Raw genomic sequence first — 13,586 nt, forward strand, 5'->3', positions numbered from 1 at the left:
GGGCTCGTGCTTGTTGGTTGTTTTGGAGTTCCCTGTTTACAGGGGGTTGTCCCCTCTGTTTACGAAGAGACAGCTCTTCTCCTTCTTCCTGGTATTTAAAGCAGGCAATCCTTTGCCCTTGGCCCTGTGCCTCAGTAGTTGCTTGTAGTCTCAAGCTGCTTTTACCTGGAGGGCCAGTTCTGGGAAAGGCAGGCAGGCATGCTGGAGAAGAGTTCCCCAAGTCTGTCTTTCCAAGCCAAAATAAAGCCAGGGACCTCCGAGGGGGTCGCAAAGGGTCTCCAAACTGCCCCGGGGAGGGGATCATGTAGGGTGTCAGGAGTTTCTTCTGCCGCTCCCAAAACATGCACTTTCTTGACCTGGGCAGCTAATGCAGCCCTTCAGCTATCCACCACGGCCCGAGGGAGCCAGGCATCTTTAAGTCTCCTCTGCAGCCTTTGACTGAGGTGGGTTGGAACAATGGCTGCCCTCAGAACTAGGCCCCCCGTGATCTGAAATAGTTAATGAAAAGCCATGATCAGTGATCGGCAGTGCCCATCCCTGACCTTGGGGAAGTGGGTTTCTATAGTCCTTTCTATCACTGGGGAGCTAGCCAGGACCTAGACGGCACAGCAGCCCGTTGCCATTGGGGAGTGTGCGCCCCCTGCTGTATGGAGAGAGCAATCTATTGACCTTTACCATAATTTATCAGCAACTTCCTCAGGCTCTTCCCTGGATGCTGTGCAGTAATCTACTGGATGCTGGAGTTCCGAGATAGTTGTTTCAGACAGTTCTTGCCTGTTTAATAAGTTGTTCTGGTACAGAGACAATCCTGGAGCTTCCTACTCTGCCATCTTCCCACAAATCCCTGTAAATCTATCTTTCTTTATTTACCTTCTTTTCATGGTCCCAGTTATTTTATGTTCTATGAACTGTGAGTCCTGGATTCACCTTCATAACTACATGAATTCATGTTAAAAATTATTCTCCTAAATTTATTTGTAATCTACTTGGACAATAGAATATTATGTGGCATTCTAATATACTGTCTTGTTAGTGAGGCTTTCATAAAGTAGGATCTTTAGTTAACGCTAATATCTTTAACATTTTAAGCAGCGAACAATATATTCTTCAAGTCATGCAGCAGCTCCTCTAAACACTTGGCCCATATTAAAGCAACCAACTGTGAAGAAGAGTTTAGAGGTTTAGTAGGAACAAGTTTTGAAACGATATGAATAGGGAGAACGAAGACCCCAATATTTATATTCATCTCCTAAGATGCTTCTAAAGTAGAAAAAGGGAGACTTTGCTAAATATCTACTGTAATAGTTAAGAATGTTTGCCCAGGCTGTTGTAAAAAACTATCAAAATTTGATAGTTGTAAAAAACTATCAAAATTAATTCTGCCATGCCTCAAATCCCTACTGACCACAATTATTGAAGTCCAAACCTTAAGGGGTCATCCATTGTCCCTTGGACATGTTGTATGTTCCAAAGTTCTCAAACTTGGTTGCACAGCAAGATCATCTGAAGTGTCCAGGCCACCTGTATTAGTTTGTTAAAGATGCCGGAATGTAATATACCAGAAATGGAACAGCTTTTAAAAAGGGAATTTACTTAGCTTCAAGTTTACAGTTGTAAGGCTATGAAAATGTCCAAACTAAGGTATCCAGGTAAAGATCCCTTTACTCAAGAAAGTAAAGGAGTTTCTCTCTCAGCTGGAAAGGCACATGGCAACATCTGCTAGCTTTCTCTCCTGGCTTCTTTAAAGGGTCTCTCTGGAGGTTTTTTTTGTTTTTGTTTTGTTTTTCTGCATCTCCATAGGTCTCTGGCTGTGTGGGCTTTAAGCTTTGCCCAAATGGTTCCCTCTTAAAGGGCTCCAGTAAGTGATCCACCTTGAATGGATGGAGACACATCTCCATGGCAACCACCTAATCAAAAGGTCCAACCAAAATTGGGTGGGTCACATTTCCATGGAAACAACTTAATCCAGCATCCTCATATCCCACCAATCTGACTTCCAACCCCATCCCTCCACAGGAATTTTTTTGTCAGATTCACCAACTTCCACTTTGCCAAATTGTTTTCCTGTCTTTATCTTTCTTAGTCTCTCAACAGCTTTTGACAGGTGACCTCTTACTTTTTCAAATGCTGTTCTCTTTGCTTCTGGAGATAAAACCCTTCTGGTTTTTCTTGTTTCCTGCAGTCTCATCCCCTTTGTTGGTTCCTACTCTGCTCTATCTTGGATTATTGCACCCTTCTGGCTCTGCCTCGAGCCTTCGGCACTCTGTATTCTCTCCCTGGGTTGTTTCATTTATTCATTCCTGTCTTTACGTGCCATCTATGTGACAATATCTTCCGGATCTGTCCTTTGAGATCCAGACTAATATTCAACTGTCTGACAGCATCTTCACTTGAACACCAGGGAAGTATCTAAGTGGTTCAGAGAACTCGATGCCCAGATTACCACTATGTGCTTAGCCCAAAGTTCATTTCATCCACTGAATGGCACTACTGACCACCCAGCTGGTTAAGCCAGAAACCTGGAATTCATTCTCAAATCTTACTCCCACAAGTCCTTGGATTCTCTCCATGTTACATCTATCTGTGCACACTTTGTTCCATCTCTACCACTCCTTGTTCCCCAATCACAGTCATTATCTCTGTCATGGTAACAGCAAAAGCCTCCTAACTGGTCTTCCTGTACAGGTAACTTTTTTAGTCTCTTTCCTCCAACCCATTTTCCATACAGCTGCCAAAGTGAACTCAATTAGATCCTGTTACTCCCTGGCTAAGTGTCCAAAAGCTTCCCATTCATTACACCTAGAACAAGGTCTTGCATGACTGGGTCCCTGACACTTGATATAGCTTTGTATCAGGCATCTAGATGGCTCTCCTATGTACCAGGCTCTTCCTGACCCAAAGCCTTAGGCTGTTGTCTGCTAGAAAGCTAGTTCAATGGCTCTTTGCAAGTTGGAATCCTTTTCATCCATCAGATATAAGATTAAAAGCCATCTGACAGAACTCGACCCCAACCACTGTATCCAAAGCAGGTCTCCATTTTACTGTCCAGTATTTTTGTCTCACAGAACATATATTTCTTTTGTCTGGCTCCCCTTCTAGAATGTAAGCTGTATGAGAATCTTATTCCTAGCAATAACCAGTCTAGCATAGTTCCTGGCACATAATACACATTCGATTAATATTCTGCCAGGTCAGCTAAGTTCAGCACCCTAATTTTAGATGAGGAAAGCAACTCGGGTAATGGCCCATCGTTTCACTACTTATTCAGATTCTTGTTACACTGGGAGGCAGTATAGAAGTTAAGAGTATATGCTTTGGCACCAGCCTTTCTTGGTTCCAATCCCAGTTCCTCTACTTCCTAAGGTGTGATGCTAGGGAAATTATTTAACTGTCTGGTTTCTCGCTGTAAGTGGGGATACGAATACCCACCATCACAGGTTTGTGGCAAACATCAGATTCCCATGGTAATGTTTGGAGGAATTCCCTTGCAATCTGACCATGAAGAATTTCTAATTGATTAGCAGTGCTCAGCATTAGCAATATTAGCAGCTTGCTGCACCTTTTGAAAAAGGAATCAAGAGAACACCTTCATTAGACAAGAGATTAACAGTTCCTCTGCAGTGGACACCATTTTGGGTCATACTGACCATTCAGACAGCATAGGGGATTTGCCTGTCAAAATAGAGAATACTATTTGCTCTGTTTACAAGTCACAAAAATTCTAGCCTATTACTTTTTATTACCTGCATTGTCTCCCCAAAAAGATCTTCCTAGAAATATATTTAAGATAGTAATAATAAATATCTTAATATTATCACTGGCCTACCAGGCTATTAAAAAGTGGAGAATATATGAAAATACTAAAATATTAAATATCATTTAGTAGCTCATTCTCATTTGTTTTTGTAAGCTATTCAAAGACACCAGACAGTTTTAAAAAGGCTAGAATTAATATTTTATTGTCATTTATAATCAGATGGCAGTTGGGTATATAGTCTTCATACGTGATCTTTCTTTTTTGTAAATAAAAAAAATTACAAGTTAAGTTTTAAACAGTTGACGGCTGGTTATGTTTCCAGGAAACATGATTAGCTTAATTCATTAATGGTGGCTTCAAGCTTTTCCTTATTAGCGCCAGAAAATTCACCCACCTGTTAAAAGAGAATAGTGAATTACTATTAGATGTTGTGTATAAATTATGATCACAGAATGGGGAAACAATGTGAGTTCTTGTAAGTTAAGAAATTTCAAGGAAGGCTAAAAATTGTTTTTGACACAAATTCCTCTTAACAATGCAAGTTTAATCGAAGTTTAAGTCTGAATTCTACGCACTTGATGTCACATTATATACCTAAATCAGTGAAAAATGACATTTAAAGAATCTCAAAGGGAGAAAATGATGACAGGCTTCCCATATGGGGTTATATCACTTCTGTTGCTTTTCATTATACCACTTTTCTCTAGTGTCCAGTTTTCTTAAATGCCAGAAGTACAAACCTTTTGTCCGTTTTTATAAAACTGAAATGTTGGCATGCATTTGACTTCACACTCTGCAGCAACATCCTGTAGGGGAGGAAGGGCACAGAAGATAACAAAGTATGAGTACAAGAGCTTTGACTGAGAGAATGAAATTCTTCTTCCTCTTATATACATGCCTTATCTCAGGATTAGGACTTTTTTAAGCATAATTAATATAGTAAACATAATGGCAGCACAAAAGCCAAACTGGTTATATTCTCAATTAATTAAAAATTCTCATTAATATCTACCCTCCTCTTTGAGAGGTACCAATAGGCAGAATGCTACTAGCATCACATTCTTATTAAACAGTGGTTCAACAAGCCATTTAATCCAATTCAGATCTTGGCTGTTGGGTATTATAAAGAAGCAGGAACAAATTCTGCTGTAACTGGACTCAGGATTACAATTTTAATTTGCTCATGGTTTTTTCTAGTTTGTTATGGGGGAGGTGGGTACACAGATGATGTTTATAAGGGCTGAAGTTCAAAGTGAGCAAGACAAAAATTTATTTTCAAAAGAATTGTTCAAGAACAAATTCAGAATCATCTACAGAGACAGTCCTTACACTGCCTTTTTTTTTTTTTTTTTGCTTCTATTAATTTTATAATTCACTTGTAGGGTCTCAAACCTGGCTGAATATCAGAACCACCCAAGGGGTGCTACAAGGTCCCCCACCCCCACTCCTTTAAATCGGTATAGTTAAGGCTGGATGCCAGGTGACTCTAATGCTCTAACCATTGAGAGCCACCTTGTTATAGCAAAACGGGCAGAATCCTAGCAATGCAGACTGGACTGGTTGATGCATTTCTCTTCTCCTAGATGGGGCTCTTAGCACATCTAAAAAATCTTCTGTCCCTCAAAGGCTATTGAAGTGACAAGCATTCCTCCATTTTGTTACAAGATCACTAAATGTGAGCTTATGGTGATACCGCACTACTCTCAATATGCTTCTCACTTCATAACAGAGAACAAGGGTTGAAGGAAAAAACTCACAGAACTGGTTTTTAGTTTGAACAAGTGTTTCAGGTGAAGTGGTCAAGAGGGAATAAAAATGTGAGCCACTCGGCAGCCAAGGGCAGAAGCTGTAAAAGGGCCAGCAACCAAACAGGCAGAACCACCAGCACCAGATCATGGTAACCAAAGAACCTTCAAAAGGAGGGTCAACTACAAACACTACAGTGACTTGTTTGTTTGGGGAGTGAGAGGCAGGAATTAAAGCAGAAGCTCTCTTTCTGAGAAGGTGTCACCAGGAGATGGTAGCGTAGTGGTCTAACTTCACCTCTTTGAGATTGGAAAGAAAAGTATGGCTGTATATCTTTATGAATTTGCATGTGTTTTTTGCTACTAACTTGGACAGGAAAGGTGATGGGCATGAAGAATTCTTTAGAGTTTATACAGTAAGGACTGGAATCAAAGTGGCTAACATTTATTGAATGTCTACTACTATTTTTTCTAGCACTGATGTTCACTGAAGTAAAAGGTTTATAGGGAAGTTAAGACCATCAAAATGAAAATCATAAAACTTCAACTGCACTAACATCTTATTCCAGTGATTCCCTTGAAGTTTTAACAACCAGGACTGATAATAGAAGACCAGAAGCTGTACCTGTCAAGGTCCTGCATGAACTGCAGATAAGTAACCAGAAAATCAGAAGCTAGACTGTCTGGTGTAGTTAAGAAGTTGAAAATGGGTAGTCTATAGGAACGGATCTGGTCCAGATGTGTTACTTAGTCTTCTCAAGTACTTAAAAAAAAAAAAAAGCCTGACTATTGCACAGGTCTCTTTTGAATTGGCATATCTGTGAGCATGGGGCTTACTGCTCACAGCAAGAATGGCTGGAATAGCCAGTGGCTGCTTTTTTAGGACTGGGTGTCTGATCGTCTCTTTATAACAGTCCCATTCTCTCTACTTAGACAGTGAAGCCACCCATTTGATGGTAATTTTCATGTGAGCAACTGGCATAGAACCATTTGGGGAGAGTGTTTTCATTTTCTTCTGAATCCAGGTGGAAGGGCAGTGGTTTGGAAAGGCCAACAAGGAACAATTCTCTCCCCTACATCTCCTAATGGCAGAAAGGGGTGGAAATGAGTTACCTTCACATGTGAAGGAATAAATGAACAAGACCTGGTCATTTTATCACAATTTTCAGAAGAGCTACTCCCAAAGCTTTCCCAGCAGAAAACATGGGGTCCCAATCAATAGAAGGGAGAGCCTGGTCCACCACACCTAAGCGTTGTCAGGTTCTGAATGCCTTATACTTCCCCCAGCCAGAGATGCACTCCTGCTTACTCTATAGAAACGATTCCCTTGGCTCAAAGAGAGGTGGCGTTTATGCTTAGAGATAAAGTTCTTAATATATTTTTTCAAAGCATTAAGAATTTTCTCATTTCCTCTAATGCCTAAGTGATTTTTAAAGGTGACATAGGATGCCATATCAAAATTTAAACCTCATACTGGTGTCTTTAGGTTATTTCCAAGACGTGAGTAAATTCTCAGACACATGCCTAGGGCGAAACCTGAATGAAAGTGGAATTGTTGGTTTAAAATAAACATTGAAACAGCAATAACATGTTATCCTCAACAATACCTTTCATTCATTCCAAACCTACTACACGTGAGGCAGTTGTGCTAGGTGGAAGGGAAATAAAGATGAATAAGATCGGGTCCATGATCCCAAGAAACTTAAGAGTCTAGTGGTGGGGGACAGACACAAAGAGACTATTATAAAAGCTAAGATTTACTGAGTAATTGTGTGCCAGAAACCATTCTAAAAGCACTTTACAGGTCATTATCTCATTTAAACCTGACAGTGACTTATGGTGTTGTATTAACACAGACTTTCAGAGGTTTGAAATGAGGAATAGAGACAATAAATAACTTAAGAGACTACACAGCTACTAACTGACAGAGCTCGGAATAAAGCAAATAGTCTAGCTAGGAAACATACCCCCATTCCACTACCAAAAATCCAACAAGGAAAGAGGGGAAAGAATATCACAGAGAGGAAGGGAAGCTAACCTAGCCATGGGCCTAATAGAGGTAAGCAGGAGAAAGGTTCCTGGAGAAGGATGGGCTGGGTAGAGAGGATGGTGGAGTGCGGGATTGGAACGTGTGCTGGGAATAAGTGATATGGTGTTGGTAGGGGCTCACAGGTTTAGAAAGTGCTGCCATACTTATATTGCTCTTATTGACTGTGCAATACCTTTATTAGGCAATATACACTCCTTATTGAATAAGCAACCCTGGGAGGTGGATGGAGCAGGTACTAAGATCTGGTCACATCCAGGGAACCCAGGGGCAAAGAGGTTAAGGGATTAATCTAAAGCCACATCTTGGGGCCACATCTTACCATACTGAACAGTTAACCTCTCTAACCTGCAGAGTAAAAATGTAAGCACACATCCATAAAGAACCCCAGGGCATACATCTGTAACAGGCTCTCTGAGTGCAGTGGGCTGTGAGAGGTGCCAGGCCAGCAGGGCACCCCACCTGCATGCACAAAGTCAGAGCATCCTTCCATGTGGGGGTTCAGAGCTAGGGCTTGGAAGCCAGACTGCTTCGTATGAAATCCTGGCTCTGCCACTTACTAACTTTAATTTCATGGACAACTTCTGTGTGCTAAGTTTTCTCATCTTTAAAATGGGAACAATAGCAGTAGTGACTCCATAGACTTGTGAAGATTCAAGGAATCGATACTTGTAAAGCACCGAGAAGTGCCTGGCACACATCAGGTGCTAAAAAATAAAAAAGTATTGTGAAATAAAACCAACCCTGGGATTTGCCCCAAACCATTCTTTTAATCCTGTGGCAAGTACACTGGTGTCTCTCCTGTAAAACATTTGGGTTTTCTAATTGGACATAATCAACCAGGACTGAAAGGCCTGCAAACACTTGCCATGTCATTAGAAGTTCAGAAAGAATCTTAAAACTTACAAATGTTCTTCCATTTTTATGGGACTACTACCAAACTATGGACTTAATGATCATCATCAAATTCAGTTTCTACCAACTGAATGTTAAGGCAAAGGTGGGGTTCCAGAAGTTTGAGGTCTGGTAAGAAGCAGAAGGCTCAAGCTTTACCATCTGTTTTTATTCCTATTTTAGGTTGTGCCATACAAGGCTCCTGTCATCTAGATTAAGGTCATGGCTGATACAATTATCTCTTCTTTCAAAACAGAGCTTTTTAGCTAGGGTAACAGTTACAGTATTATTTGACATATTTATGAAAACAATCACTGTGCATGTTTTAGAGAAAAAGGCAAATGCCAGAAGCTCAGCAGTAAGTTCTCAGCCACATACCTGACAGTCATCCACATCTACTTCAAGGAACGTCACGTTGTTATACTTTTCGGAGAGGGACTGGCAATTTAAAAATAGAAAAAATATATATATACTTAGGAAAAAATGCAGTCAACATACCCAAGCCTCCTAAATGGAAGCTTAAACTTAGAGACTAAGTAAAATTCTAAAACTTTAAACTAGAAACCAGATAGGTAAAGGGACATACATTTTCTCTGAATAAATTCCTCCTAGATTAAAATAATCTGTCACATCAACTCTGAAACCTGCATTTCAAATAGGATCCACATTTCAACTTTAATAAGCACAATACCATTGAAGACCAACCAAATTAACTTCTGAAAGTTGTCGTGAATAAGTTACACGCACCATATTTAAAATTTGTTATGCTACTTTTAAACCAAAGATCCCAAAACAAAATGAAGTAAGTCCTTTTCCCTCCTCTCCTAACCCCAAAACCAGAAATTTCTTACAAAGTAAAAGCTGTTTTAATACTCACATGGAAGAAAGGCTTGATCATTTTACAGGGCCCACACCACGTGGCTGAGAAATCAACTACTACAAGTTTATCTCCTGCTTCTTTCAAGGCTGCCAAAAAATCTTCCTGTGGCAAGAAAAAGAAAAGCAGATGCTAAGTTTTATTTCTAAAAGCCCTGGAAACTTGATAGGACAAAAAGCACAACTTGTAGTTTTTAACTTTCAGAACCCCTCTCTTAGACAAAGAAAACAAAAACAAATAAACCCCCCAAAAAACTAGGCTGAAGGAGTCCTGTACATTTGTTGGTAGTGTTCCTTGATAAGATGAAAGAAGATATAATGTATATATAATGCATCAACACACGTGCTCATGAACATATTTCTTAAAATACTGTTATTGTCTAATATACATCCAAGCTATGTGAAGAAAGAAAAATAAAAATAAGACTTTGTATTAAAATGTTTCCACATAAGTCTAGGCATACTGTAAACATTTACTAAATGCTACTGATGGATCATCAAAGGGGTCACTTCAATTAAAGTCACAAAGGCATGGAATTTTACAGATGAAACATCAAAAAGTTACCTTAAAAAAAAAAAAGCTAATGCTTCTGATTAAACTAGTATCATCTATGGTAGAAAATGTGAAAAGCTCAAAAGTCAAGGATAATAACCTCCTCCAAATCCCAACACACTCAGGCAACTCCTGACAGTACAGTTCCTTGTACTCTTTTTTTTTCCTATCGGTATCTAGACAGTTTATATCGTTTATCAGTCTTTGATTTCTGTCCTTTATCTCAAAACTCTGTACTCATGGTTGATTAAATGAACAATGGTTTTAGCTCCCATGAAGGAATATTATTTTGCACAAGGAATGCATGATAAATAAATTCCACCAGCAGAAATGATCAAGAAATCCCTCCCCACCAACTGCGGTGAATTATTTACCAATGGTCTGGCTGCCGTAACCCTAGGAACCTAACCTCATTTTAACCACAAGTCGTTAGTGTTGACTAAGAAACAGGCAATGAGGAAAAATCAAAACATAAATATCTATATCCAAAGTCAAGGCTTCACTGCTGATCACAGTGAATTAAAAACTAGCACTATCCCTCCACCCTGCTGCCTCTCCACTAAGAATCACATCATATCTGGGCCCATGAAGAAGTCAATTAGTACAATACGAAGTGGAAAAATAGTGTGAATGACTCCCATGCAATATGGTGACTCCTCTAGATTCCTAGTTTCTACCTCATGTTTTTGGGGAAACAATTCACAACAAATGTTCCTTCCTGAGACTGGAACGCCATGACTTCTGTAAGCTTGGCAGTTATGCAGGTCCGATTCCTCCTCTAACTCGCATCTTCGGGTGTGGGGTGGAGGGAGTAAGAAGTACAGAAATGTTTTCAAAATCACCACTGATTTGGAAAGATGTATTTCATTCAAAGCCTTCCCTCATGTGACTTTTAGAAGAACAAACTACCAATTCTTAAGGCAGGATCCAGGGGAGACAATCTGGTCAGACAAACATATGTCTTTTTGAACATGACTGGTCCTTAACAAATCACCTTATGAGATTATTTCCAAGAGCTAGAATGTGGTCCAAACACTCATATATTTTCTCCCAAAACATTCTGAATCAAATTCAAGGAAAACCTCTTAAAATTCCAAAAACAATACGTCTTGGCACAGCTACACATGAATTACAGAGTCAGGTATGCATACAAATTCTCTTCTCCCAATGTTTTACCTAAAACAAACATCACTCTGAAAATTATTCTAGATTACTTTATGAAGTATACCACAATTTCTAGCACCCAGAAACTAGCAATAAGGATTCAATAAATGGCCTCATCACTGACACAAATAATTTGAGGACAAAAACAACATAGTTGGCATTAACAAATAAATAGCAGTAAAGTCTGGCATCTCTTTTCCCCAACATAACTGTCCAAAGGTAGTGAGCTCAAAGAGCAACACTTGTCTGTAAAGCATTTTAGCAAGGAGCCTGGTGCATGTAAGATAGAGGAAGTTCAATTAATAGTAACTACTATCCTTTCTTCCTAAAAATACCTTTGTACTGACTCCACCCCCCCCCCCCACTTCTAGTTAGTTCAGTATCCCATCCCTAGTGGCCCTGAACTACCAAAAGTACCACAGAAATAGGCAATCTAAGATGTATTCAATATTTACAAATCAAATTACAGTGCAACTCATTTGATCAATGACTCTGGGCCATAATTCTGAATGTCAACTGACACTGAGTGTCTGGAGCCCTGGTTGTCAGGCTTCAAGTAACCACCTTCCTTTCACCCTGTCCACTCTCTCACTGTAGGGAGAAGGACATCACAATCAGGGCAGCTAGAAGAGTCTAAGACTGAAAAATGGCTGCTCCAGAAATCAAAATCAGTTTTGTTTCTAGTGCGTACTCTGCTCGAGGTCTCTCTCTGGCCTGCTTGTTTAATGGGTTTTCACCTGCTAAATTCTACCATGGGGTTGCAGGCCCTGGAGAGAAGAGACTGGCATGCACTAAGTGTCGAACGAAACTAGGAAGAATCTCGTTTTTCGACCAATTCAGTGGGTTACTAGTTTTAATATAAAAACTCGTACAATTTTAGAAGTCCAGTTACTACTAATCAAAGATAAAATGAGATTGAGACTGTTTGTCTTTACCATGGATTTGGACAAAATTAATAGGTTTGAAAAAGTCAGCACTGATGAGGTGGGAATGAAAGGAGCACTGTCATAATACTGGCACCACTTACATTCATGCCCCTTGACCAAACGATTGCACTTGAGATTTTAACGTTTTAAGAAAATAAAAAACCTGCTGAACACTGTACAAAGCTTTATGGGAAAAAAAAAGTTTTCACTGAAACGTTGAAAACTGCCCAGATGTTCAGTAATGTGTTCAGACACTGAAATGATTACCAAGAACTTTTAATTACAAGAAAAGTGTTCAGGCTAAATGGGGGGACGGGGCAGGACGGGGCGGGTAGAGAAAGCCCTAAACAAAACAAGTATATGTAAAATAATCTCAATTACTTTGGGCCCCTCCCAAATTTCCTACAACGATCACATTTGGTTCCTGATCATAAAAGGAAAAAGAAAAAATACCATTACAGAGACACTTTCGTTTCCAAAGCCCACCTCACCACGAAACAGGCACTAGAGGCCCCCCCTTCTGCTTTTCTCGCGCGTTCAGGCAGTTTTCTTTCTTTCACTCTCCAGACTGTATTTAACAAATATCTGAGTGGCTACCCAGGCCCTGAGCTTTTCAATCAGGAGGGTATTAGGCGTGCAATAAATCCAATACGGGAATAATTTTTGCCTTTGGGCTCTTTTGAAAGGATGACCCACTGCCTGGTACCCGAAGGCGTCGGGTCCCAGGGCGAACCCAATGGCTGGTTTAAGCACCGACCGCCGGGCCCGGGCCTCGCGGACTGAGTCACGCCGAAGCCAGCGCTGCCGGAAACCCGCCCCGCGCCGAGGGAGGAGTCGGGTGGGCGCGGCCCGGACCTCACTTCCCCGCCGCCACCTGGGGCCTCTCGCGCCACCTCTGCCCTGGGGACCTCGGAAAGGGCTCGGGGGACTCCCGGCCAGGTCCACGTACCCAGGGATGTCCCCAGCCGGACCCGTCCTCTAGGCGCGGGCAAAGCCTCGTCATCTTTGGGATCCGACAGTGATGGAGGCAGCCGGAGGTTGGGGGAGCGGGGAGGGGCCACCCACCCCGGGCCTTCTGCACGGGGCCTTCCCTCTCCTGGCCAGGGTTCGAATTCGGATACACATGGGGACAAGGCCTGACCCGCTCTGTGTCCTCACCTTTCCCCGTTTAGTCTCCCAGATGGGGACTGCTGGAGGCGCAGTACAGGGGGGCCCCCGGGCGCACTGGGCAGCCCGGCCCCCTGGTCGTTACCCCCACCGCCCCCGAGCATGGCCCCCTGGTCGCTACCCCCCACCGCCCCCGAGCACACTCTTCCGTCCCCCGCGCGCCCAGGCCCGGCTTCTCGGAGCCACAGGCCGAGCCGCCGCCTCCCCCTTCCCCAGGGATGAGGAGGGCCGGGATCCCCAGCTCCCTCCCATCGCCTTCCCCGGCTGCCGAGGCTTCGCAGCGCGCCTTGCCCTTGCCCGGGAGGCCGTACCTGGCTGCCGATCTGCCGCACCATGTTGGCTGCTGAGCGTCTGGTGACCGACTATAGCATACGCCAACGAAAACCCAAAGAGCGGGACCAAGGCTGGGAATAGAGCGCGCCGCCTGTCCTACCTTTATAGCGCGGTGGGGGGGGGC

At 42.0% G+C, this 13,586-nt stretch overlaps 1 protein-coding gene across 1 annotated transcript; it reads right to left on the reverse strand.

Annotated features, from left to right (window-relative positions):
- Nucleotides 1–3,931: 3,931 nt before the first annotated feature.
- On the reverse strand, nt 3,932–13,586 carry TXN (thioredoxin). The gene is made up of 5 exons (XM_077141617.1): nt 13,441–13,586; nt 9,321–9,425; nt 8,822–8,881; nt 4,498–4,563; nt 3,932–4,151 (listed from the first exon to the last, which is right to left on the reverse strand). The coding sequence occupies exons 1-5, from the start codon at nt 13,462–13,464 to the stop codon at nt 4,089–4,091; spliced, it is 318 nt and encodes a 105-aa protein (XP_076997732.1). The 5' UTR covers nt 13,465–13,586; the 3' UTR covers nt 3,932–4,088.

Source organism: Tamandua tetradactyla, chromosome 2 (genome assembly GCF_023851605.1).
Source record: "Tamandua tetradactyla isolate mTamTet1 chromosome 2, mTamTet1.pri, whole genome shotgun sequence".
NCBI lineage: Eukaryota > Metazoa > Chordata > Mammalia > Pilosa > Myrmecophagidae > Tamandua > Tamandua tetradactyla.

Coding starts and splice junctions, on each gene's coding strand:
- TXN (XM_077141617.1), bottom strand. CDS start 13,464: ATGGTGCGGCAGATCGGCAGCCAG. Junction 9,426..13,440: donor TGCGGCAGATCGGCAGCCAG/GTACGGCCTCCC, acceptor TTCTTGCCACAG/GAAGATTTTTTGGCAGCCTT. Junction 4,152..4,497: donor TTTATAAAAACGGACAAAAG/GTTTGTACTTCT, acceptor CTCTTTTAACAG/GTGGGTGAATTTTCTGGCGC.